Source organism: Sarcophilus harrisii, chromosome 1 (genome assembly GCF_902635505.1).
Source record: "Sarcophilus harrisii chromosome 1, mSarHar1.11, whole genome shotgun sequence".
Taxonomy (NCBI): Eukaryota; Metazoa; Chordata; class Mammalia; order Dasyuromorphia; family Dasyuridae; genus Sarcophilus; species Sarcophilus harrisii.
The window spans coordinates 402,553,423-402,579,955 of NC_045426.1; the positions used below are offsets into that span (position 1 = coordinate 402,553,423).

At 32.4% G+C, this 26,533-nt stretch overlaps 1 protein-coding gene across 1 annotated transcript in view; it reads right to left on the reverse strand.

Annotated features, from left to right (window-relative positions):
• Positions 1-26,533, reverse strand: part of DNAH5 (dynein axonemal heavy chain 5) — a gene marked incomplete at its 5' end in the record, with an annotated part of 276,873 nt that overhangs the window by 15,305 nt on the left and 235,035 nt on the right. Inside the window, 8 exons of the mRNA XM_031946282.1 lie at positions 107-259; positions 4,381-4,593; positions 9,408-9,623; positions 13,023-13,226; positions 14,368-14,573; positions 15,740-15,959; positions 23,878-24,123; positions 26,263-26,412. Coding sequence (XP_031802142.1) covers positions 107-259; positions 4,381-4,593; positions 9,408-9,623; positions 13,023-13,226; positions 14,368-14,573; positions 15,740-15,959; positions 23,878-24,123; positions 26,263-26,412 — 1,608 coding nt within the window. The remainder of the gene's footprint in view (positions 1-106; positions 260-4,380; positions 4,594-9,407; positions 9,624-13,022; positions 13,227-14,367; positions 14,574-15,739; positions 15,960-23,877; positions 24,124-26,262; positions 26,413-26,533) is intronic.

Here is a 26,533-nt window from a genome sequence, read left to right on the forward strand (position 1 = left end):
GAAAATCATTCTTCAGCTTTATCATATGCCTCAAAATAGTCAAAAAAGAATAAAAGTTTATAGCAGAAAATTATAGAATTATATGTGTTCAAATTATAATTTTTACCTGTTTCATTGCTGTTAGAAACCCTTGAGGGTTAAAAAAACCTGTCATCCAAAAGCAGTTTGGTCGGCCATCAAAAAGCCAAACATTAAATTGGCAATTTCTTTCTAAGAGTTCTGTAAACCAGAAACCCAGTGTACTTGAAATCCAAGATGCCTAAAAAAGAAGCAAAATTATAAATGTTCCAGAAACATCAACAATTTATACAGATTCAATTGTCAGACAAAAATATGTAGCTATGTTTCAGGCACCATGCTAATGAATCAGTATTTTAAAATATTTTCTATTGTTGAGTCATTTCAGTTGTGATCAATTCTTCACGACCTCATTTGGGGTTTTCTTGGTTTAAAAAAAAAAGTTCTGGAGTGGATTTAGTACTTTTTTCCAAGCTCATTTTACAGAAGAGGAAACTGAGGGAAATGTAACATACCCCAGATTCATACAACTAGAAAGTGTTTGAGATCAGATTTTTAACTCAGACCTTCCTGAATCCAGGCCTTATCTTTTATATACTATGCCACCTAGCTGCTCTATTTAAAAATACACTCTCTGGTAAATAAACTGTACAAGTCTTTCATCACCTTTCATTTTTAATAAGATTAAAAACCAGTCTACATTCCTCAGCCACCCTTCAAATTAATTGCCTGCTTTCTCTGATGAATGAAAAAAAAATATGAAAGTTGATTTTTTATCACCCTTACTTTTTTCTTTAATAAAAAAGCCAATTCCACTGAACTCACTTTATAAAATTTCAGCATTCCATTTGGCATAGAAATTTTATTATGTTTAAAATGACTCCTTTACTTCAATGATACAAATGAACTATATTCTCAATGATGTGTATTCCTTCCAAATGAGCAGCTCACAATCAGTCCATTTCTTTTATCCATTTGAATCTCTTGTCCAATCTCCAGAGAGGGTCTATCCACTCAACAATCCAAGGACTCATTTCTGGATTTCTTAACTTTGTCGGAATATCTGCAGAGCATATAGGCTAGCCATCATTTATCCCTTCTTCTGTTATAAAACAGATTAACTCTCTTTAAATTAATACATTTTTCTAATAATATCCCTTATACACTTGTCTTATGCATTTCTTCTTTACTCATACTCTACAGTCTATTCACCCACTATGCCACTATGTTCCATTTTAATTTCTTAGAAACTAGTGCATTAAATATAGCATATATACTATAGTATAAAGTACCACCAGAAAATCTACTCTTGAATATCAGTTTCTTATCATTGAGTGTTCTCTACTTATTTTTGTAAAGAAAGTATTCATACAGTAAAGGTATAATGCTTCTATATAATTGATAAAATTTGGCCTATCTAATTTTATACATCTCAACCATTTTCTCCAGCATATCCTCCACTTTGCATTATATTGCAAAATATTGCATTATATATTGATTTACTGCATTATTTATTGAACTAATTATTATAAGCTTTTTGACTTAAGTGCAAAGTTTGGGGGATTTTGTCTTTTTTTTTATCTTGTTTTTTACCTCCTTATTCTCTGCATAGATGCTAGTGCATATGTTGAAACTGTCTCCCTGGCAAGTTTTGTCTTGTTTTGTTTTGTGTGGGATTTGTTGTTGTTGTTTTGCAAATGTTTATCAATAGCACTGCAATAGAAATATCCCTTAGTATGATTTTTTTTGTTGTTACCCATAGATTCATAATAAAACAACTAATTATGTTAGCTCTTTTATTTGCTTTTTCAATAAGAATCTATGATCAATGCTTCCATTTACCCAAAATTGACTTTTTATCATCTGGTTTTAATCACCATTTATCATTAAATACCTCCTATCATATATTCAGTTGATCATCATATATTTGGAGTATTAGAAGGTAAATTAATGTTTATATAAAATCTAAAAATTCTATTATTACCATCCTTGCCTGACTTTCCTGCTACTTGGATATTTGTAAAATGCTTTGCAAACCCAAAGTATTATAAATACAGGGTTGTTGGGGGAGGGGGGTAATTAAGTGTCCAGCTTATTGGTAATAAGCATCTTTGTATTATAGTCTTCTATCACAATATATTTTTCTTTTTTTGGCAATAGGATTAAGGGACTTGACTATGGTTCCACAGCTAATAAGTATCAAGTGTCTGAGACTGGATTTGAACTTAGGCCCTCTGGACTCCAGAGTGAGTGCTCTATCTACTATGCTAACTATCTGCTCTGACAATAAAAATTTTCACTGAATGCAACTCTACTTGCTTTCAATTTCATAGAACAAGATGCCTCTCTCAGGATATCTGAAGCATCAGAGATCTTTACATTCAGCAGTTCGACTCAGTCTTAAACATATTCAATACCTTCCTATCTCCTTCAGCCCCATTTCTCTCTGACTAGAGGGCTGGAGTAGAGGAGCATGAAATTCCATCTAAAACCTGCCTTTATAAAAGGCAAAACCTAGACTGTGAAACTCACTCCACTTTGGATCTTCAGATCTGTTGGTCCCAACATGGATCCAACTTCATGGAACAAGATGCTCCTTGGTCTTTCTTCAACTTCCATTTTATAGTTTCTTCTTATATAATCTCTTCCCCCATTGGACTGCAAAGTGCTTGAGGGCAGGAGATATTGATTTTTATCATGCTTAACTCTGGAGATTAGCATAATGCCTTTCCCATTGTAAGTATTTAATAAATATTTATTAAATAGAAATGAATACATAATTGAAGTGTTTCCAGCATGACAAAATATGCCGCAGCTTGAACTTCACTGGCTTCTCAGAACTCTGTGTCTCTTTTGAGCTATAAGAAGGTTTTTTGGTTTTGGTTTTGGTTTTGTTTTTTGCAGCAGGACTTTGTGATTAATAGGATATCACTATTCACAAATATGTATGGATTATATAGACTTGTAAGTATGTATGAAATATTGTTTTCATTTTATTTGTAAAAGTCAAAGTAATCAATTTAGGAGTCTGCCTACAATTCAGAAGATATTTAGGCTTCAATGCACAGTTATAACTTGAAGTCAGTTCTTTGTCTTAAAGCTTAAAAACCATTATGCCATACTGTTTCATTCATCATTCCAATAATCCTGTGGTTTAGATTAAATACTTTCATAAAAACATCATGATTTTAAAATGAATTCATTCTATCCTTACCATTTTGGATGAGTTAAATCAAAGAGCATGTTTTGTAGCCTAGCCTGAAAGCCAATAAATTGAGATTTACTTTTTGAGGGGAAGACCATAGAGAAATTTTCTGAGGGCAACACTTGTCAAAGGTTTTATAATCACAAATGCTATCCCAAATATGAAGAGAGTGAGAGGTAATAGCAAGGTTACAAATCTAGGACACTGGGAGCATACTAGTACCTTTTTTGAGGAAAAAGGAGGGGTAAGCTTGGATACGGTGAGTGGGGAGATGAACAATAATGATTTTGGTTTGGATATGATGAATTGGAAATGACCATAGCATATTCAGTTTGAAATGTCCAGTATAAATGAATAAATCTATTTATTTGAATACTTTTTAAATGAAATATTTATTAGAACATATTACTAGATACTTTATTGAAATCTGTGTTCTACTACTTAAGGAGCCATATGAAAAATTGTTTTTATTCCAACTCATAATTTAAGAGTTGAAAATATTTTATATTTCTCATATAATACTCATTATTTTACTCTCCCTTTATCAATATTCAATGCCTTCTCTCTTTTTCCCATTAAGAAAGCATTAATTATTAAATAATTACAAGTCATTGTAAATTCAAAATATTTAAAGAATATGACTTCTTCTGATTGGCTCTATGAAACTTAGATGTGAAATTCTTCTAAGTATTATGTCACATGCTTACTCGCCCCTATATTACTACTGAAAGATCGTACCCAAATGCAAAGATACAAATTCATGTATTCCTAACCCAAGGAGTACCTTAAATAGCTTGGAATTAGCTTTCTACTGACCACATGGAAAAAAAATTCAATCCACTTAGTATAGTGACTTCTTTTTAGAGGTACATATATTTTATTTCATTGTTGTTTGGCATTCCCAAATGAGAAATTTCACCTACCAATACAGAATGATACTGCTTTGTGGTTTACTATTTTAGAAAGTTACCCAAGGCTTTAAGAAATTAAGTAATTGTCCTGGGTCACATAGCCAGTATGTATAAGATATGGAACTTGAAACTAGTTCTTCCCATTTCAAAAGCCAGCTCTATATTTGTTCTTTCATTTTTTGAGGAGCCATACATTACCCCAATAGGCCAATAGGAGAAACTTAGTCATTTTAGGTTCATGCTTACTTTTCTCCAACCAGCAGGGATCCTGGCATCATACATGCAATCCAAAGCATCTCTCAGATTTTCACTCATGATGATGGTGCCATCTATTGCAAGTTTTAACTCAGTTAATGTGCTTCGAACCAAGCTTATTACTCGTTGCATTCGGTCTATCTCCTGTCTAAGAAAGATGTTCATAGGTTGTAATGGTCCCATCTTTTGCAACCTATCTTTTACCTATTGTGGAGAAAATATAAAAAGACTCATTAAAAATTAGACAACTATTAATGACACTATAGATTTTGTTCCCTAGCATTCTTGGGGGAGGGGGAAGGTAAGGGAAAGGGAAGACAATTCAATATATAATATTTATTATTTGCAATAGAAAAGATAAAGCTGACATATGTTACTGATTATATCCTTCCTTTCATTCAGAGAAAAATAAGCTATTTCAGTGCCATAAAGAGATACAAAAGGTACCCCTACATTTTTGTAAAGAAGTGATTATTCAATCACTCAACAGGCAGTTTTCTGAAAACAGTGGATAGAGTACTGGGCCTGGAGATAGGCAAATCTAAGTTCAAATCCAGCCTCTGATATTTGATAGCTGTGTGACCTTACATAAGAAACAATCTGTTTGACTCAGTTTTTTCTAGAAAATGAGATAATAATAACCTACCCCCCAGAATTGTTGTAAGGATAAAATGACAATATCTGAACAATGCATAGTATACTACTTAGTACATAATAAGTGCTATACAAATGTTTTTGTTGTTGTTGTTGTTGTTCCTTTTTCATTTTTGAAAAGGAACCATGGCAGTAAGAGGGTGATGTCTTGACTTGCACATCAGTTGGGTTTGAGTGAGGTACTCCAGATTGATCAAAGTCCACTAGCAAGACAAACTGGTGATGGCTCAGAATCTATTGTTTGCCTTTGTCCTTTCTAAATTAAAACCTTTTCCAAGCCACAGTTTGTCTGAGGCCATGTCCATTCAATAACAAAGGGTTAGATAAAAATGAGACAAAAGATGGCCCAATTTACCATTCCAGAGATATTAATCTGAGAGAGAAAGACGCTCAGAGTTTCTGGCCAGAACATAAAGTAACTGCTACTTCCACTTATTTCAAACCATTAAAACCTAAATAATAAGCCACAGAGACTTGGGTTGGGCCTATTATTAATCACTCAATGGATGCCAGAATGATTTGAGCTTACAAGCATTGTCATGCCTGTTTTTCAGAGCTGTATTTCAAGAAATAGAAAATTAAAATTACACAGGACAAAAGTAAATTGTTCCCGTCTTTGGGACAGGAGACCACAACAACATGGTGAAAATGAAGATGGAAGAGAAGGAGTAGGAGGAGAAGGAGAAGGAAAAAGAGGAAGAGGAAGAGGAGAAAAAAGAGGAAGAGGAGGAAGAGGAAGAGGAGGAAGATGAGGAAGAAGAGGAGGAGAAAGAGAAAGAAGAGAAGGAGGAGGAAGAAGAGGAAAAGGGAGGAAAATGAGGAGGACAAGGAGGAAGAAGAGAAGGTGAGTTCTCTAAAAAGAAAATCACACTTTTAAAAGACTCATAAAGGAAAATGCTGTCCACATCAAGAGAATATAATATGGAGTCTGAATGCCAAATAAAGTAAAACTTTTTTTTTGCTTTATCATAGTTTTTCCCATTTGTTCTGATTCTTTTTTTTTACAATATGATTAATGTGGGAATAAGATAAATATGATTGTGTATATATATATATTCTATATCAGATTGCTATTTTGGGAGGGGAAGGATATTTGGGAGATAGAAAAAATTGGAACTCGAAACATCATAAAAGTAAATGCTGAAAGCTATCTTTATGTGTAATTAAAAATACTTTTAATTTAAAAAATGAAATCACAAATCCAGTCCATATTGCTTTAATGATGTGTATTCCTTCATTCAAAGAGCTACAGAGAACAATCTAGACATACATATATAGAAATGCTGATTTATGAGAAATTTTAATACTATAAATTTGAAATATAGTATTAAATTATTTTAAAAGCATTTAAAGTAAAGAAGTCATCAAGTACTAGATAATATCCACTACTACTACAATATTTGAGTGCCTGCTATGGCCCTTTATGTTCCTGGGTATAGATTATGAAGAAGACTTGGTCCCATTCTGAAAGTACTTCTAAATTTGGAGATTAAAAAAAAGAATATTAATATACAGTATACTCTGACATATCATAAGGGGTACACATAATATTAATTCTACAGGAATTCATGGGAGAATGATTCTCTTAAACTTGGGAAATAATTAGATTTTATAGGAAGACTATGTAATCTATAAATATTTTATAAAAAGAAAACATATCATTAAGTATGTGTGTGTGTATGTGTGTGTGTGTGTGTGTGTGTGTGTAAAAGCTCTGAATGAGATGTTTGATAATAGTTATATTGAGAGAAAGGATTCTGAATGTAAACAAAAGGATGAAATCAAAAGGGAATTGGCGGTTAGAAGAATAAGTGATTGCCATGCCAAAGAAATAAAAAGAGGGAATATTTTTAAGGAAACAAGGAAAAGTGAACAGAATCAAATGCAAAGTAGAGAGCAGGGAAAAAAGGAATTTTTTTTAAAAATGAGAATCTCCCTTAAAGAACAAAGAAGTGCAGCTAATAAGTGATTCATCACTCTATGGCTTCCCTATATAAATTTTCACATACTGAGTATAAATCGATCAATAAGCATTAATTAAGTACCTACTATATACTAGGCATTGTTCTACTGCTGGGGATACAAGTATAAAGAATAAAACAATCCCTAAGCTTTGAAATCTACTTATCCATACATGTTCATGTATGTGCAACACTTGTACACACATGCACACATTTCGTTAAAAGAAAATAGAGAAGATTCTGGGAAAATTTTCAGCTTTCCAAATTTTCTCGACAAAAAGATACATCGCTTCAAAATAGCAGAAACAAACAGAAAGCAAAGCAGTTGTTTTTCTAAGACAATTGAGAAGACCCCAGCAGAGATTCAGTTTAATTTTGCAAATGATGTGGAGGTTTGACAGATAAGAGGAGATGAAAGAATCTTATGCTGACAAAGGATGCCAAGCACATCTATGGCCCAGGTTGTGGCTATGGGGAAAAGGAGCTAGCACACCTGATGAATAGAATCCTGGGGAAGGGGGGGGAGACACTCAGCTGTAGACACTTGCAAGTAAGCGAGTCCTTGGTTTCAGTTCCAGGAAAGAGAAGAGCATAAGATTTGAGACAGATCTCAGAAAGTAAGACTTCAGGCATCATTCCCTATACCTTATTTTATAGTAATAATTGCTGGGAACAATACAAAATAAAGCATATAAGTACAAAGCATATAACCAATTTGTAATAGAAAATCAAAATCTTAAGGAAAAAAGTAATTCTTTGAAAACTAGAATTGGTAAGGGGAAGCAAATGACATTCTAAGGAACCAAGGAATCATAGAAAAAAATTAAAAATTAAAAAATAGAAGAGAAAGTGAAATATCTCATCAAAAGCAATTGATCTGGAGAACAAATCAAGGAGAAATAATATAAGGATAATTGACCTATCAGAAAATTATGATAAAAAAGAATTTCAATACAATATTATAAGAAATTATTAAGGAACATTACCACCTAAAAGAGATCATAGGAGGAAAAGTTACAGAAATATCAAAGTCAAGTTTCAAAGCTCCCAGATTAATAGAAAAACTACTGGAAGCAAGAAGAACAAAAACAATTTATGTATCCTGGAATTTATATTATATATATATATATATATATATATATATATATATATATATATGTATATAAATATCTTTAGAATTTATATTCTATCTAGGGTTATAACCAAGGGTAACTTAAGCAGCAAAGTTAAGCGTAATCCTAAATGGCAGGGGAATGGAGGTTGGGGGGGAGGGGAGGGAGAGGAAGTAATATGTTGCTTGCAATACAAATATATACATAATTGTGCATATTCATAAAAATATACATATACTCATACACATGTCTATATACCTGTATGCAAATTGGCTATAATATTATATAATATATACATATCAATATGTAATAACCTTTCTGTAAAAGTTGCATAAATGTACAGACAATTAAGTAGATAAATCACCTGCCTGAGATAACTTGGAAAGGGATTGTAACCAATAAAATAATTTGTCCTAAGGAATAGCTTCTGAAAGTATATTAAAGAAATTTACACTGATAATACATGTCAATATACTCTTCATTTTCATCAAGAAATTGTATACTCTTTAACTTTTCTAAATTTTTAGGCAAAAGCTACCAAGTATGTTAATAAAAGGAAGATATGATGATAATGATGATGACAACTACAACCTACATATTTCTCAAAGTCAAAAGTAATACTAGTTATCACATTCATTTAGTCTGTGCTCTCCATTGAGACCACCTGTAAGTGAATAATTACTGTCACTTTTGTCAATTCTGAAAGCCTCTTTTAACTAGGCAACCCCTGCCATTGCACAATATCCATGAGAATTTCATTATGTTAACTTTTGTTATCACTTTCATTATAAAACAGTGACCCAGAGTGATAAAAACTGAATCAGTTTCTCAGAATTAACTGGGCTGAGAAATAAGGCTACAAACAGTTAATGATGTAAACATATCTTCCCTAAATTTGAAAATGCTTATATTTTCAATTGTGTTTTAATCCATCCAATATATCCCTAGTCTCGAACAAGCTGGTAGTATAGATTAAGAATAAATTGCCTTCTTTATTATAAATGACAACTGGAAATACCTTGGGAAAAGATTCTCCATTTAAAAAAGCAATCCTAAGCCATCAGTGCACATTTAGGAATTTAATTATAAATATTAGCATTTTGACCAGACTTTCTCAGTATTTATATTCTGAAAACATTAGGCAAATGAACTCAATAAAGCTTTTTTTAAATATTAAAAATTAGGCAAACATAAGTCTGGGTTTTTTTTTAATATGGGATCATATCCCCAAACCCATCCCAAAATTTATTAGAACATAGCTATTATTTTTGACAAGATTTCATTAACTTACTTCAAATGGGACATAATCAGGAGGAAGCTTCTCCAACATATCATCAGCCAGTCTTGCCACTATAACTTCTCTAGTCTCATCTCCTCCACTGGAACTGTCTTTAGGTTGAATGCTGAGAATAGTATCTAGTACATCCTTGGCTAGTTTGCTTTGGTAAGTAATATCAGCATTGGGGTGTAATCCGAACACCTCAGGAGTATCATAAGCTGGCAAGCTCTAAATTGTGGAAAAAATAATCATAATAGTTCAATTATTTCTTCTTAAAAATAGAAAAAATAACAATTTTTTTACAGTGTACATTTGGATACAATTTGTTAATCATGGCAGATCATAAAACTCAAATCAATAATTAGCAGTTTATTGTAAAATATTAACACTGAAATATACAATGTAAAATCAATTTTATTAGGAATTCTGGGCCTACAAATACAATTTAGCAAAGAGATCACCTCAGATTTTATGATGTGCCCTACCAGATGAGAGTGGAACTCCTATTTTGGAGCCTTAAATATTATAAGCTGTTTTAGGGGGCTAATAATTATATTTTTAAGATCACTTGAAAGAAACTTAAAAGACTTTCTCTCATCCTTATGCATTTAGCTGAAACTATCATGCCTTGCATATGTCTATAAGACAATAGGGCCATTGACCTAAATTTGAAAGAAACTCTGAGGAACTCTTGTCCAAAATCTTCATTTTACAGATTAGGAAACTGAGGGCCAAAGAGATTAAATGACTTCCTCAACATCATAGAAGTAATAAGTGTAGGGTGTGAAATGTGAATTTCTGCTTTCTGACTCCAAAACAAATGTTATTTCTTCAGTATCATGAAAAATGTATGAGTATGAAAATTCCTTCTAATAATTAAAAATCAATCCCAGTAATCATTTCTATTTTATATATTTAGATAACATGAATTTGTTCTTCACTTAGTTTTGATAAAACAGCTGAATAATCTTGACAGCCCAATCACAAACTGAATAAAGGAGAAAACAGGAAAGACACCTGTCCAATCATAAAATTACAAGTTTAAATCTTGAAGGGACCTAGAAGCCATTGAGTGCAAACTCCTCATTTTTCAGATAAGAATACTAAATATGAGGTAGGTTATGCCATTTGTCTAGCTGTATAACTAATAAATGTCTGAGGCAAGATTTGAATTTAGACAAGGTCAATACTATCCACAATGTCACCTAGTTACTTAATTCACTGGAAGAGACAATTTAAAAAATCAACATACATTGATATCAATATACATTGATAATGTATATATATATATATGTATATATATCAATATACATTGATAATATATATCTCTGGGGAATGCTTTTATAATTATTATGAAATGTTTTTTATTTCTACTCACAATGTAGAATGATGCATCATAAACACAGAGAAGTGCCTAGACTGAAATCATTATTGGCCTCAGAGACAAAAATTAAAAAGCAGTTCTAGTACTTAGGGAACTTGTGTTATACTAGGGGACATGAGATGTAAACTAATTAATAAACAAAAGATTTTATCAGAATGGAGAGAGTGCCAAAACTTCTAGTCTAGGCATGACTTTGTATAAGAAGAAGCATTTTAGGTGAGGCCTAAGGAAAAGTTACGGATTTTAAAAAATGAATATGAAGAAAAAACATGTCCCAAGTATATTCCTTTTTGGCTGAAATATAGAAATAATTCTGGAAAAGAAGGCTAGAACCAGATTCTGAAGGGATATAAGTACAAAACTGGATAAATTGTGCTTTGCCCTAGAGATAATAGAAGCCATTGAAGCTTCTAGATGAATGACTTAACGAATGATTTATTTATTTAAGCACTTAATATTGCAAAACACTTTATTTACTAAGTGGTGCTGATACAGATAGAAAGTAATACAATCCCTACTCCCTAGGAGATCACATTCTAATGGGAAATAGTGAGGAGGAAAGAGATAGAGACATTACATAAAATGGGTGTTTGTTTTGGGGGTTTTATTTTGTTGTTTTGTTTTTGCTGAGGCAATTGGGATTAAAGGATTTACTCAGGGTCACACAGCTAGGAAGTGTTAAGTGTCTGAGACCAGATTTGAACTCAGGTCCTCCTGACATCAGGGCTGGTGCTCTATGCACTGAACCATCTAACTGCCTCCCTACATAAGATAGGTTTTATCTGCAAGTCAGATGATAAGGTAGTATGGTCCTTTATAGTGCAATAGCAAATCAGATGTTAATGCCTCTCCTATAATATTATTTTCAATGTCAAAATCACATCCATTTATGATGTTGAAATATTTTACAGTGCCAAGGACTATGGAGACAAGAACTTTCTTTTTGGCATCTTCAAAAGATGCAGTGATAGCATATGCAGGAGCAGCTGCCAGACTGAATCTCCCCAGGGAGTCCTTTGCAAGATGATAAACAATAAACTAGAAGAATTGCTATTTCAAAGACTGTCTCCATCAGGGTCTAAGAGGAGATAAAAGTTGTGGTTTGACTTACTTAGTTACATGGTACTTCTTGTTGCTTGATCAGGAGAATGAAAGGGTCAGATGTGTTTTAAGAAGATTACTTTGGCAGTTATGTGGATCTTAATTTTTTTTTAATGTCTGAAATTGTATGGAGATATTAATTAGGAGGCTGTTGCAATAATCCAGAGGAGAGGTAATGGAAATCCTGAACTAGGATGGTGACCATTTGAATAAAAAGAAAATTATGTAAAGAGATAGAAAAATAGAATCAACAAGATTTGCAAACTGATTGACTATCATGGTGAGGGAGAAGGAATAATTGTCAACTGACAAAGAAAAAATGGCCTGCAAATTCCGAAGACATTAGATTTGAAATGTAGATAGTGAAGATCTATTTTTCAGAAGGCAACATAGGTTTGCTCAGATCTTGAGCACTGAGTAGAAAGTAAACTCACTCAAATAACTGACCTATTCAATAACTTGGAAATCCTTGCTTAGAGTCAATCTCCTATAGGCCATGCTGAAACTTAAGAAAGCAGATTCCAGAAGGGTAGCTGTGGACAATCAATCCTATGATCTTTTTTAATATTGTTTTTATTGTTTGAAAAAAAAGGTATGATAAAAGTCTGTCTAGAATAACAGAATAGCCCCTTCAAAAAACCATAGCTAAATTTGTAAACCATATGAGAGGAAGATATCTAAAAGCCTCCATAACATGGACATATATTTGTGCCCAAACCAAAATGATAATATAATTTCAGGGAGAGTTAAGAAGTGCATTAAATGCTACGATTATGGGAAGATCTATGGCACACTGTGAGGCAATAGAAATCTATAGACAGTTTACCTTTTCTCCTATTATCATAATATTTCCTTAGTTATAAATTAATTTTAAAACACAATTTGGCCATTATCTCATGATTTTTTTTTCAGAAATGAAAACCAGAGAAGGGTTATACATTTAAAAACTAAAGAGGTTAAAAAATTTAAATAGGTTGACAAATTCAGTTTCTCAAAGCAAAAAATTAGAAAAAACTAAGAAAAGCATAATATTTGGATGGAGAGGAAGACAAGCAAACATTATTTAGAAAACAAAAAGACCAATAAATTTCCCATGTTGATACATATTTGATTAGCATATAAAACTCTAGAAGGTGACAAACCTGGACATGCTGAAGATAGTTCTCCACTGTGTTGCATTTAGGTATATTGTATCCTTTGTAAAAGCAGAAATCTGGAGTAAACATAGTTTCACTAAACCAAACCTTAGCAAAAGTGTTCAGCAATCTCTTATCATAATCATCTGTGACTCTGCCTCCATATTGAATTTCACCTATCATATACCGCACAGTGCTCCAGGAAACACCCTAATGGAAGAATAAAATAAATAATTCTGAATAATCCATGATCATCATAATACAATTTCTCCTGTCATGCATTGTGATATTATTAAATATTTCTTTATTTTAAATATCTTGATATTTCACAGAAGTAACAGGTAACTGTTCAACACTGTGCCAAACCTACTCCTTCTAAAAAACATGTGTTTTATTAGTTAAAGCATTACATTAGCTGAGAGGGAACATAGTGATTGTTGTATATTAGACAATGTCCCTAAAACAAGGCAAAGTCATAGGAAAGAATTTCCTTAGAATGAGGTTTGTACTTTGGACAACACAGGATCAAAAATCAAAAGACAAGAGACCTTAGAGACTATTGAATTTAACTCATTTTACTATTGAGGTAGAGAGGAATTAATGACTTTCCCAGGGTTATACAATCAGGAAGTGTCTAAGAAAGAATTTAATCCAGATTTTCCTGTCTTAAAATCCATATTATTTTCCTAAAAACATTAGGTTCTTATCATCAAGGGAGGTGACATTCATTTATTAATTAATTTCTACTGTCAAAAGTTGAGCTCAGAACTGAGTTCTAAGGTTCATCTACATATTTTAAATGGTCATTTTCTTTTATATATATATCATGAACAATAGAGAATGGTAATAAACCAAACAAAAAGAAATAACCATTCAGATGCCTAGTTTTTATTATTATAAAGTTTCAAAGTAACTACCATTTAATGGATTAATTCATACTTTAAATAACAAATTTTGGCTTCTATGAGTAGATGAAGGCAGACATGAAGATATACATATATACAAGCTTCTAAAGCAACCCAGAATTTCATTGTCATTTTCTCAGCCTTTAAAGAGGGGAAATCTTCAGAGAAACGTTCCCATGTAGCTGTCTACATAAATTTAACTTTGCCTCAAGGTGGGGGGGGAAGAGAAAGAAAGACAAAAGTATCCACATTTTTCTTCAAAAGAAAAGTGACAAGTAGGCAACTCAAGGCACAATCACTCACAGATGACATTTTTTTTTCAAGCACAAAGACCAAGATCACTGTTAGGTGATCTGACAGGTAACCCTGACATGAGGGAGTCGAGTCATCTTCAAGCCTCAAGTGTATATTTTGGAAATGACATGAAATTATATTAAGTGCAATACCTTTTTGATATCCATGTCATCTAAATGGTTTTGGATGAACTGTGTGGTGGCATTAAAGTCAGCTTGATTGAATTCATAAGGGATGTTCCATCCCAGCGGGCCAAACTTGCGTCTTTCTTGGACTGTGGAATGCAGGAAAGCCACCGCATATAACATCGGTTTCCACTGAGTCATATTACTAACATCCAGGAGATCTTGGTTAACACCTGTCATGGTCAAATGAATGAAAACCATTATACAATCTTCTTCATTTAAGTCTTACTAAATTCAATGAATGAACAAAGGTATACTAAAATTCACAGAGATGGGTTGGATTAATCGTAAAAAAAATTTCACAAAGATTTTTTTTTAAGACTTTGAAGGTAGGAGTGGATATGACCAAGTGATAAGGAAGGAAGAACTACCTTCCAATGTGTCTAATGATTTATATGTTTATATACTTATGTGTGTATGTATATATATATATGTATGTATGTATGTATACATTATCTATAAATACACACAAATATGCATGTATGTATGTATATATAAAGATATGTGTATATGTAGATGTATATACTCCTCTATATTAGTGCATATATAATGGGGATTGTTTTAAAACACCACCACTTAAAACAAAATCTATTTATTTCCATTATCTCCTAGAAGAGAGATAGTTCCTGTCTTAATGTAGTTAAGTGACTAGAAATGTTCATAGTTAAATAGTACACAGAAGCAGCAATTTGTCATTATTCAGAGAGAAATATAAAAAAAAGAGAGACATCAAATTGAAAAAGGTGCTAAGTACAAATATAAGGAAAATCTGAGAAATATAGGAATTGAGACTGACCACTCATCATTACAACAGTATTTACTTTTGATCATTACATCTTTTTCTGTTGGTTAAACAAGAAAATACTTCCTTTGGAGGCAGCTAGTTGGTGTAGTGGATAGAGCACCAGACTTGAAGTCAGGACGACTTGAATTCAGATCTTAACACTTAACACTTCCTGGTTGCTGTGTGACCCTGGGCAAGTCTCTTAACCCCAATAGCCTCAGGGAAAGAAAAAGAAAGAAAGAAAAGAAAAGAAAAGAAAAGAAAAGAAAACAAAAGAAAAGAAAAGAAAAGAAAAGAAAAGAAAAGAAAAGAAAAGAAAAGAAAAGAAAAGAAAAGAAAGAAAGAAAGAGAGAAAGAGAGAAAGAAAGAGGGAGGGAGGAAAGGAAGGAAGGAAGGAAGGAAGGAAGGAAGGAAGGAAGGAAGGAAGGAAGGAAGGAAGGAAGGAAGAAAGGAAGGAAGGAAGGAAGGAAAAGACTTCCTTTAAAAAACAAAATCTTTAGGTAAGCATAATAGCCAAGAAAATAGCACTTTCTTCTTCTGTAAAGTTTTACACACCTCCATAGGTTCTTTTCAGACCTGCCCTGAGTCCTTGTGGAGGCTCATTGGCAAATTTAATGGACATTTGAAGAAGGGTAATGGGGAACTGCTTGTGGACCTCAGTGGTCACCCAGAGGCGGAAGGCATCATGTACAATCTCTGTTTCTATTATTATGTCCATTAGCTCATCCAAGAAATCCAGGCCTAAATGGCAGTTCTGCAGAAGTGCCCATCCTCCCTGCATTAAGACGATGAAAAGAAAAATTATTTGTTTCCCTCTATAAATGGATAGAACACTTGGTCTTTGGAAATTAACTAGAATTTAATACACACTAGTTGTAGAGCAATAGAAAAAAAATGAGACTCAATTTCAGAAAGGCATCTCTGGTTGATTTTTATATCAATTTTTTATAGTAGACTAGAATGTCAAATTTACAAAATTGGACTAGAGACACTAGATTTAAAAACCAGCTCTGCTATTGCTGTCTATGCAATCGTGATTCACTTGCCCTCTCTGAACCTTAATTTTTTCATCTGTGAAATTAGCAGATTGGGCTTTAATGATAGCTAAGGTCTTATCTAGCTCTAAATCTTAATATATCACAAAAAGAACTCTTAGGAAACATAGGAAAGACATCAAAATAAAGGAATGTGGAATAGGATGAGATGACCTTGTGATTTATTAAATCATTTTGAAAAACAGAACTTTAGTTTTGAATTATGACATAGAATAATAGTAATAGGAATAAAAATAATATTTTGCATATTGCATATGCAAAAATACAACTGGCCTATTTAACAAAGAAGTGTATGGTTCAAAATATATTAAAAAATGAAAATAACTCTATACGCTTGAATATTATGGAATATTATTGTTCTGTAAGAAATGACCAACAGGATGATTTCAGAAAGGCCTGGAGAGACTTACATGAACTGATGCTGAGTGAAATGAGCAGGACCAGGAGATCTTTATATACTTCAACAACAATACTATATGATGACCAGCTCTGATGGACCTGGCCATCCTCAGCAACGAGATCAACCAAATCATTTCCAATGGAGCAGTAATGAACTGAACTAGCTATACCCAGAAAAAGAACTCTGGGAGGATGACTAAAAACCATTACATTGAACTCCCAATCCCTATATTTATGCCCACCTGCATTTTTGATTTCCTTCACAAGCTAATTGTACAATATTTCAGAGTCTGATTCTTTTTGTACAGCAAAATAACAGTTTGGTCATGTATACTTATTGTGCATCTAATTTATATTTTAATATATTTAACATCTACTGGTCATCCTGCCATCTGGGGGAGGGGGTGGGGGGTAAGAGGTGAAAAATTGGAACAAGAGGTTTGGCAACAGTTAATGCTGTAAAGTTACCCATGCATATAACCTGTAAATAAAAGGCTATTAAATAAAAAAAAATAACTCTATACACTTAAGTAAATATTAACATTTGTCTCCTTCTCTTCCCCAGTCCTGGTTTTTTTTTTTTAGCATATACCATATCTCTAAGTATGCAATGCTATGTTTTAATTATTAACATATAACTATGCACACTTAACATATTGAATGGATTTATAAAGAGAAGTTAGCTACAGTGGCTTCCTACTGTCTGATAAACAAAGTACAAATTTCTTCACCTGGAATTTAAAGTCTTTTAGATATGGCTCTCCCTTATCTTTCTGGCATTTAAGGCAAGGAGGGATAAAGGAAATGAGAGGAAACATAAGTGCCTCCTATGTGCCAGACATTATTCTAATATTTATTTATAGATATCTCATTAGATCCTCACAAAAAAAAACTTAGGAATTAAATGATATTATTATGCCATTTTACAGTTTAAGAACTGAGACAAAAGTTAAATAATTTGCCCAGTATCATACAACCACTAAATGTCTAATGCCACATTTGATCTTAGATCTTCTTTTTTTCTAGACCCACTGTTGTATCCACTGGGCACTGAAGAAGGCTTTGTTCTAGGCAAAGTAGAGTTTTTCCCCTATTTTCTCTTTTCAGTATGTATTCACAGATGTATATTAATCTATGTCTTTACTAACTCTCTCCTAACCCTACTGAATGCTAAAAAGTTATTTCTCCTAACCCTACTAAAAGCTTATTTATCTTTTAAATACAAATAAAAAGTTGCTTCCTCAAAAAGGCTTTCCTTATTCTATCAAATTAACTTCCTCAGAAATCTTTCCTCTTCAGAATTTATATAATTTGCTTTATAATTCTCTAAAGTAATCATTTTTGAGGGGCAGTTAGCTAGTGTAGTAAGATAGAGCAATGGCCATGGAGTCAGGAGAACCTGAGTTCAAAGCTGGCCTCAGACACTTTAATACTTTGTGTGATCCTGGGCAATTCACTTAATCCCAGTTGCCTCACCAAAAAAAAAAAAAAAAAAAAAAAAAAAAAAAAAAAAAAAAAAAAAAAAAAAAAAAAAAAAAGTAAGAAAGAAAAAAATAAAGTAGTACTAAAGTAGTTAGTTATCTTTGCAACATTTTATCTACCTCCTGGATTCCAAGCCCTATGAGAACAATGGTTAAATTTAAGAAACACTCCCCCTAGAGAAGGCCCTAGTATAATATCCACATTAGCAGCTTTTGTCGTTAAGTCAGTTTTGTTCTAGCTGGCTCTTCCTGACACCATTTGGGAATTTCTTAGCAGAGAATGCCAAAAAATGCTTTGCTATTTTCTTCTCCAGATCATTCTATGAGGAAACAAGCAAAAATAGGTGATTTGTCCAGACTCACACAGCGAAAATGCAGATCTAAGGGCAGATTTAAACCCAGGGAAATGAATCTTCCTTACCACAGCCTCACACATTATCCTCTGTATCACCTAGATGCCTGAGCTAAAATTTCTCTAAAAGAATAAAATAGATATTAGATTTATTTGGACATTTTTCCTTTGTTGTTCAGCTATTCCAGCCATGTAAGAGTCTTTGTGACTCCATTTGGGGTTTATTTGACATTTTCTTCTTCAGCTGGAGAAGGATTTTGCAGATGAAGAAAATGAAGCAAATAAGTGACTTGCCCAAGATCATACAGTTGATGTCTGAGGCCAGATTTGAACTCAGTTCTTCCTGATTCAAGGTCCCATGTTCTATTCACGGAATCACTATATTTTCATCTATCTATAATACATATGCATCATATATGTGATATATATATGTATCTATCATACAAAACACATATGTAACAATTCATATCATATATGATATAGATGCCTACTGAATTCAGGGCCCATGCTCTATCCACTGTGCCATGTAGCTGTCTAAAGCTTAACTTATCCTTAGATAGGAAAGGTACTATATTTCCAAAAAATTCTGGATACTCTTTTATCTCAAAAATAAATATCATCATTTCATATACATATGTGTTTATATCTGTATATATGCATGGGTGTAAGCTACATCTATATGTGTATATATATGCATACATAGATAGATATAAAACCTGAAATCCTACCATCTTTTGCTTTTTGATATATTATCCAGTGATATCCTAAGTTAGAAATCTTAAATAGAATTAAGTATTCTTTCAACATTAATAGGAAATTTCACTCATAATAAATATATACATCCTAAACTCTAAAATCTCAGACCAATTTTTTCTTTTTGGCAAAAAAATTTGATCCTGATTTCTTCTTTTGTAGAACTTATCAATTTTCTACATAATCTCATAATATCCTGATATCAATTTTGTTCCCTTGGTATGTCCATACTCCCATTTAGCTGTTTAATTCCTCCAATGATGAGTAGACTGAACTAGACTCTCTACCATTTATTGGCTGATTCTGCTATATTATAACAACACTTTCAATGCAAACTCTATTAAAAACACTAATTATTGAGACAAGTCACAAGCATGCCAATAATGAGGAGACATTTCATCTACAATTAAAAGCTAAATATAAAACTGGAAGGTTAAAAAATATCTTTGATTATGATTCTAATTTTAGTTCCATATTTTGCTGCATGAGGCTGAGATCAAATCAACAGGGCACGTGCTCACTTTATATCCAAATTAAACAGGTGCACCCTTATTGCTAGTTATTTTTCATTTGAAGTATGGGACTATTTCCCTTATCTAGAATGATTTTGGGTTGTGGTGATCTTTTAATGAATGGTCTAGATAATTATGGTCACCATCTTATGCATCATTTTTGGAAAGAAAATTGCTGAAAGGTATAAAAATCACTTTGCTGTTGAATAAACAAGGCAAAATGAATATATCTAATACTTACCAATAATAATTTCCATACTTATATAATATTTTTGCTTTTAAAGACATTTTCTCAATTTCAGGGTAGGTAACATAATATTATTGGCCCCAGATAGTAGGCTAAAAATGAGGCTGAGAAAAAAAAGTGATTTGAGTAACTCAGTTCTTCTGATTGAAACTCAATTTCCTTTCTATTGATACTTACAGCTTAGGTATTCTTTATGAACACCAAGTATCATACTATCTATGTTAATAATAATGCTTTTGGGCCCTATAGAATTGTGAAGACATAATATAATCTTCACCAAATGCCCCAAGATGAATATGCTTGCTTTGCTGTTTCTATTTGTCTATTTTTGTTCCTTTCTAATGATTTTTTTTCTCTGCAATTTTTACCACATTTATTACTTCCCTCCAAAATTTCTATTTTCTTTCATTGTTCTTTCTCTTTTCTTCCAAATCTACAAACATTTACTAAACATATACTGTATTTTATAGGGGATAAAAATTCAAATAATCCCCTGTTTCTCAAGAAGCTTATAATCTAATTTTCTGCTTTAAGAAAGAATATTCTTTCTTAATATTTTTCCAACATCAACAATCTTTTTTTCCATTTCTGATTAACTCTCTATTAAAACATTTCCTAGTGACTACCCCCAAATCTTTGACTTAAAAAATGACCTAATCTATTACTTTCCTAAAGGAACTGAAATCATCCATTGATAAGGAAATCTTTTTTTTCTTATTCCATAGATTAAAACCTCTCTATTCCTTCCATCTTTTGCCTCTTAAATCTAGTCACTCATGCATGGCTATAATCATATTTTTTCCCTAATTGATGAGCTCCAATAGCTTCCCATTTAACTTTAGGATCAACCATGAAGTCTTCTGTTTGGCATTTAGATTTTTTCATAATCTGATATCTTCTGAATTTTCCATTCTTTTTTTATGTCTGCTTCCTTCTATGTACTCTAATATACAGCTACACTGACTTAATTATAATTCTTCAAATGCAATATTCCAATTCCCATCTCTGTACCTTTGCATTAACTCTTTCTCATTCCTGAAATGTTCTATACTTTCTGCTCTTTTTAAATTGACTGAAATCCTAACAAATCCCTCTCTGTATGGAACCTTTCGTAATTCCCATGACTGCTAAATGCCTTCCATTTTCAGATTAAATTTACTCAGTGTTCATCTTTAATGCACCTAGAGACTATATGTTGTCTTTCTCATTAGAATATTTGCTTCTTCAAGACATACACCATTTTGTTTGTTTGTATTTTGTTTTGTTTTTGTACTTGTGTTAGCACTTTGGTTGTTTTTAGTTTGTTTTGCCTTGTAGCCTTTCTTTATATTCCAGTGCTAAACTGTATTCCATTGATAGTTAAGAAATTTGATTGTTCAACTGATTTCTTTTAGGCTGGCACTCAGGAAGATAAACTTTTTTATCTTTGCCAAATCTAACTCCTCTATTTATGCCCTTCCTCTAGTTTTCACATACTTTTTCTGGGAACCTTCTCTATTGATTTTTCCATTTCACTTTCTTATCTTTAATTTCTCCCTTTCCATTGACTCTTTACTAATATATCCATATCCCCACCACACTAATAAACTTCTCTCGATTCTCCATCATAACATTCTATTATACCATACCTCTTTTCTCTACCAAGCTCCTAGAAAAAAAGCAATCTACAATCATTGATTCTGCTTTCTTATGGTCCATTCACTTTTCAACCTCTTGAAATCTTATCAACCTCTCTGTTCATCTAAGACTGTTTTCTCTTGTTTATTTATATTTGTTTTCTATGTTCCCCAAAAGAAATCTCCTTGAGGTCACAGATTTATGTATCTTTCTATCCTAAAAGCATATCCCAGTGATTTTCAAATGTAAACTCTTAAAAAATCATTTTTGAATATGGAAGCAAGGACAAGAAATTGAGGTATTTCTCCAGTTACAATAAGAATCAGTGGATGAAAATTGCGATTTTTAGCCTAAATAAAAGAAAAGATTTCTAGGGAGAGCAACTTTCAATAAAATGAAGAGTTCTTATATGGAAAAGAAATTAAACTTGTCTGGCTTGGCCTTAGATAAAAAAGCTGGGACTGATGGAGAAAAGTTGCAGATAGATATTAGCTTGATATAAGGAAAAATTTTCCTAACATCCAATGTCATATAAAAATTAAATGAGCTATCTCTAGAGTGACTTCTTCCAAAACAGAGATATTGAAATAAATACTGGAGGACCATTTATTGAAGATGTTATACAACGTATTTTTATTATGGTATGGGTTGGTCTATATAACAGTTTGTGGATTGCAATCCTATAATGCAGTGGTTCTCAAAGTATGGTCTAGAGAATCCTGGGGATCTCTTAAACTCTTTTAGAGGGTCTACAAATTCAAAAATAGTTTTTATTTCCAATATGTTAAATGTCTATAAATATAATCCAGATAAACAAAAACTCTTTGGAGAGATCCCCAATAATTTTTAATAGGATAAAGATACTGAAAACAAAAGTTTGAGAACCACTACTATAACGGAATGTAGGGGTTATAAAATTATGGTTTACCAGTAAGTGTTTGATTTGTATACTATTTACCTACCTATCTACTCAGAGCCAGGTAAAAATTTCTCAGGTAAAAAGAGGTTGTTAGTGGGAAAAGTTTAAAAAGCCTTGATTTTATTAACCTCTGAAGATTCTTCTACCTTTAAAATTATGTGATTCTTATATATGCTCAAAAGGACATAATGTATTTACACAGTCACAGAAAAGATTAATTGAATATAACGTTACTTGTTCAGAACAGCACTGACACTTATCAAAATTCAAACAATAAAAAAGTTCAACAAAGTTTAAAAAAGTAGAGATTTTTTATTCTTCCACCATATAATAGTTTTTAATTCTACGTACTTCTCTCATAGATATTTTCTAAATAGTAAAATATTTCAAAGCATGTGTTTCAAACAGATTTTTTTCTGAAAAAATTAAACATAAAAATACTAATTAGTAGACAACAATATTAAGTACTTCTCTTTAGGTGCTTCTGATAATAACTTCTCCTTATCTACATGGATTAGGCCTATACTCATCTTCCTTTCTTCCTTTAAGAGGTGTTACCATGATCTAAAGGGTAGCTAAATGGCATAGTAGATAGAGTGCCAGGCCTGGATCAAAAAGAACTAAATTCATATCTGACCTCAGACACTTAATAGTTGTGTGAGCCTGGGCAAGTCACTTAGCTTTTTTTTCCCTCAGTTCCCTCATTTGTAAAATGAGCTGGAGAAAAAAAATGGCAAATTACTCCAGTATCTTTGCCAAGAAAATGGCAAATGGAGTCATAAAGAGTCAAATCCAACTGAAATGATTGAATAAAAACAACAGTTTCTAAAAGAATAAAAAGCTATCTCATTCTTATATGATTATATAACTGATTATCCCTGATTTCTCTAATGTACTTTCCTTATTACCTAAGGAATAAAAATTCCCAGTCATAGGCAATTAGAGATGTCCTAATTGATGGATTCTTAAATACCATACAAGTCACTATATATTTCACTATGTCTTGACCTCCAAACTAGATGCATTTGCATATGGCGATAGAAAATCAGTTGGGAGGAAGTGAAGTCCAGAGAAGCTGAATACTAGGTTTTCTTGTTACATATTTTGTTGTATTTTGGCAAATCAAATGTATTAATAATTACTCACTGACTTGTAAACATCTCATTTCATTCTAATATTGAAAACAAACTTGGAGTGCTTATTTTAGGGCCTCCTCCAAAAGTGTTCATATATTGATAGACATTTAAGGTTCATAATAGCAATATTAACAAATCATAAGACATTACATTTTCATGTTCATAGTTACCCAGTTTTGAATAAAAACTAAAACCAAATTAAAATTTTTGTAGTTTCCTTACATTTGCCATGGTCTGTTGTAAAAGCTTACGAGCATGAACTTCTTGACCTTGACCCATAGAAACATAGCGTGTTTCTAATTTCAATTTTTTTCCCAGTGCAATGATGGAATCAGTAGGATCAGAGCCCATAGACAGAAAACAGATTAGTGGGGTTCGTGGATCAGATTCTTCCCATGTCTTCTCTAAATCTAGGATAACTCCTTCAGCATATTTTTCTCCCATAGTATCCATGACATATTTACGGGCCTATAGAAAGCAAAACAAAATTAAATATATACATTAAAAAAGACTAAAGTTATTTGACTAGAGGCTTTACAAAGATTTCATGAAGTTAGATTCTCAAGACAGTTATATTCTGATTTAAACATATCAAATTTAAAAATCTTCCAGATCAAAATACTTTCTGTACTTTCTGGCCATCCAAAATGCTAATTTTCCCATGTGAAAACTGTGGACCTGAGGAGCTTTTGTAGTTTTTTTTTTTTTCCTTAGGATACTCTTGTCCAAAATTTAATAGATGACTATTATAGTAATGTAAGATTTATGTAACTATTTACAAGTTATGTCATGATTTGACTCTCTGATCCTATTCATCAACATATTAACTTTTCACACTATAAGAAAAATGTAATATTCAAAACAATAAAAAAATAAGTTACCACAGTAGAATAAATAGGCTGCTCTTTGTAGAGACCAGAAACTGGAAACTGAATGGATGCCCTCAATTGGAGAATGGCTGACTAAATTGTGGTATATGAATGTTATGGAACATTATTGTTCTATAATAAATGACCAGCAGGATGATTTCAAAAAGACATGGGGAGACTTGCATGAACTGGTGCTGAGTGAAATGAGCAGGACCAGGAGATCATTATATACTTCAACAATACTACATGATGATCAGTTCTGATGGATGTGGTCCTCTTCAACAATGAGATGAAACAAATAACTTTAGTACTGAATTGAACCAGCTACACCCAGCAAAAGAACTCTGGGAGATGACTATGAACCACTACATAGAATTCCCAATCCCTCTATTTTTGTCTGCCTGCATTTTTTATTTACTTCACAGGTTAATTATACACTATTTCAAAGTCTAATTCTTCTTGTGCAGCACAATAACTGTATGGACATGTATACATATATTGTATTTAACATATACTTTAACATATTGAACATGTATTTGTCTACCTGCCATCTAGGGGAGGGGGTGAGGGGAAGGAGGGGAAAATTGGAACAAAAGGTTTTGCAACTGTCAATCCTGAAAAATTACCCATGCATATATCTTGTAAATAAAAAGCTATAATAAAAAAAAGAATAAATAGGCTGTTCCCAAGCCTGAATATGGCATTAAGTTTTTAAAGTTTTTAGGTCCTTTCTTGTGCTGAGTTTCTATATGTATATTTAACAATCTACTCATACCACCAATAATATGCTTCAGTCATTTAAAAAAACAATAATTATTACTCCACTATTTTATACTCTAGTCAAGAATTATACTTCCCAAAGGGGACACTTAGAAAGTAGCCATATATACTGAATTGAACAGTATTAAGACAACATCCATAAAAGTATAAAGTATCAGTATTACCAGAATGATTCAAATATCAAGAGTAATTTAAGTACATGGAAAAAGGGAGCTAGTTAGTGGGCTGTCAGAAAAAGAAATAATGGCTTTTCTGGACTTCATCATTATCTCCAGAAACTCATCTTCCTAGAGATCACATAAAATTTGAAACTCACACCTCCTCAGCTTGCCTGACCATAACAAGCCTTTCTTCTTCTAACTGAAAAGGGGGCAGCATGGCCAACAGAGAATTATTCCCAGATCCTCCATTTAAAGAAGATATCCAGAGTAGCCATCTTATCGTTTCCCAACTAACTGTAGATCTTCATTGCGGCCTTCTCAAACATGACTAGAACCCCTTGCTCTGACTCTCTCCAGCCTTTTTGACTTGTTATATTTACATTTCTCCTCCCAATAGAATGTGAGCTCTTCATGGACAATGACAATATTCCGCCTTTCTTTGTAGCCCCAATACTTGGCACAGTTCCTGGCACTTAGTAGGATTACTTACTGGTGACTGACAGAATATATGAATAGAAAGTCAAAGTTGTTTTTTTAAAGGCATAAGGATATATGGTTACAGGTAACAAATAAAAGAGGCAAGAGTTCAACCTAGATGTGTAGACTCTAAATATAGCATTCTAGGATGGGATAAGGATCTCATTAAAATTAACATATAATATATATATATATATATGTTATTTAATTTAAAATACTTAAATTTTTTTCATTTTTCTTAGGCCTGATACTCCAATTTTTAAACTATATTATGTCTGCTATAACCTTCCACTCTAAAATGCTCTTAATCTATAATTTACCTGTGCAATGGTTCTATCAGGACACCAGGACCTAATAAGCAATAGACGTCGAAAGCAATCAAGAGATTGATCATAGGCATTTGGAGCAGGTTCCTCTTCAGGATTTTCCTTATCAAACCAAGTTTTCCACAGTTTTTCATTTCTTGAAATCTTAAAATATCAAGGGATAAAACATGTCACATCACATGAAAATCAGGCTATAATGCATTGCAAAAAAACTTTTTTCGTCAGAAGTTCTGGACCACTAAACTCATTTTGCTTTTTTGTTAAG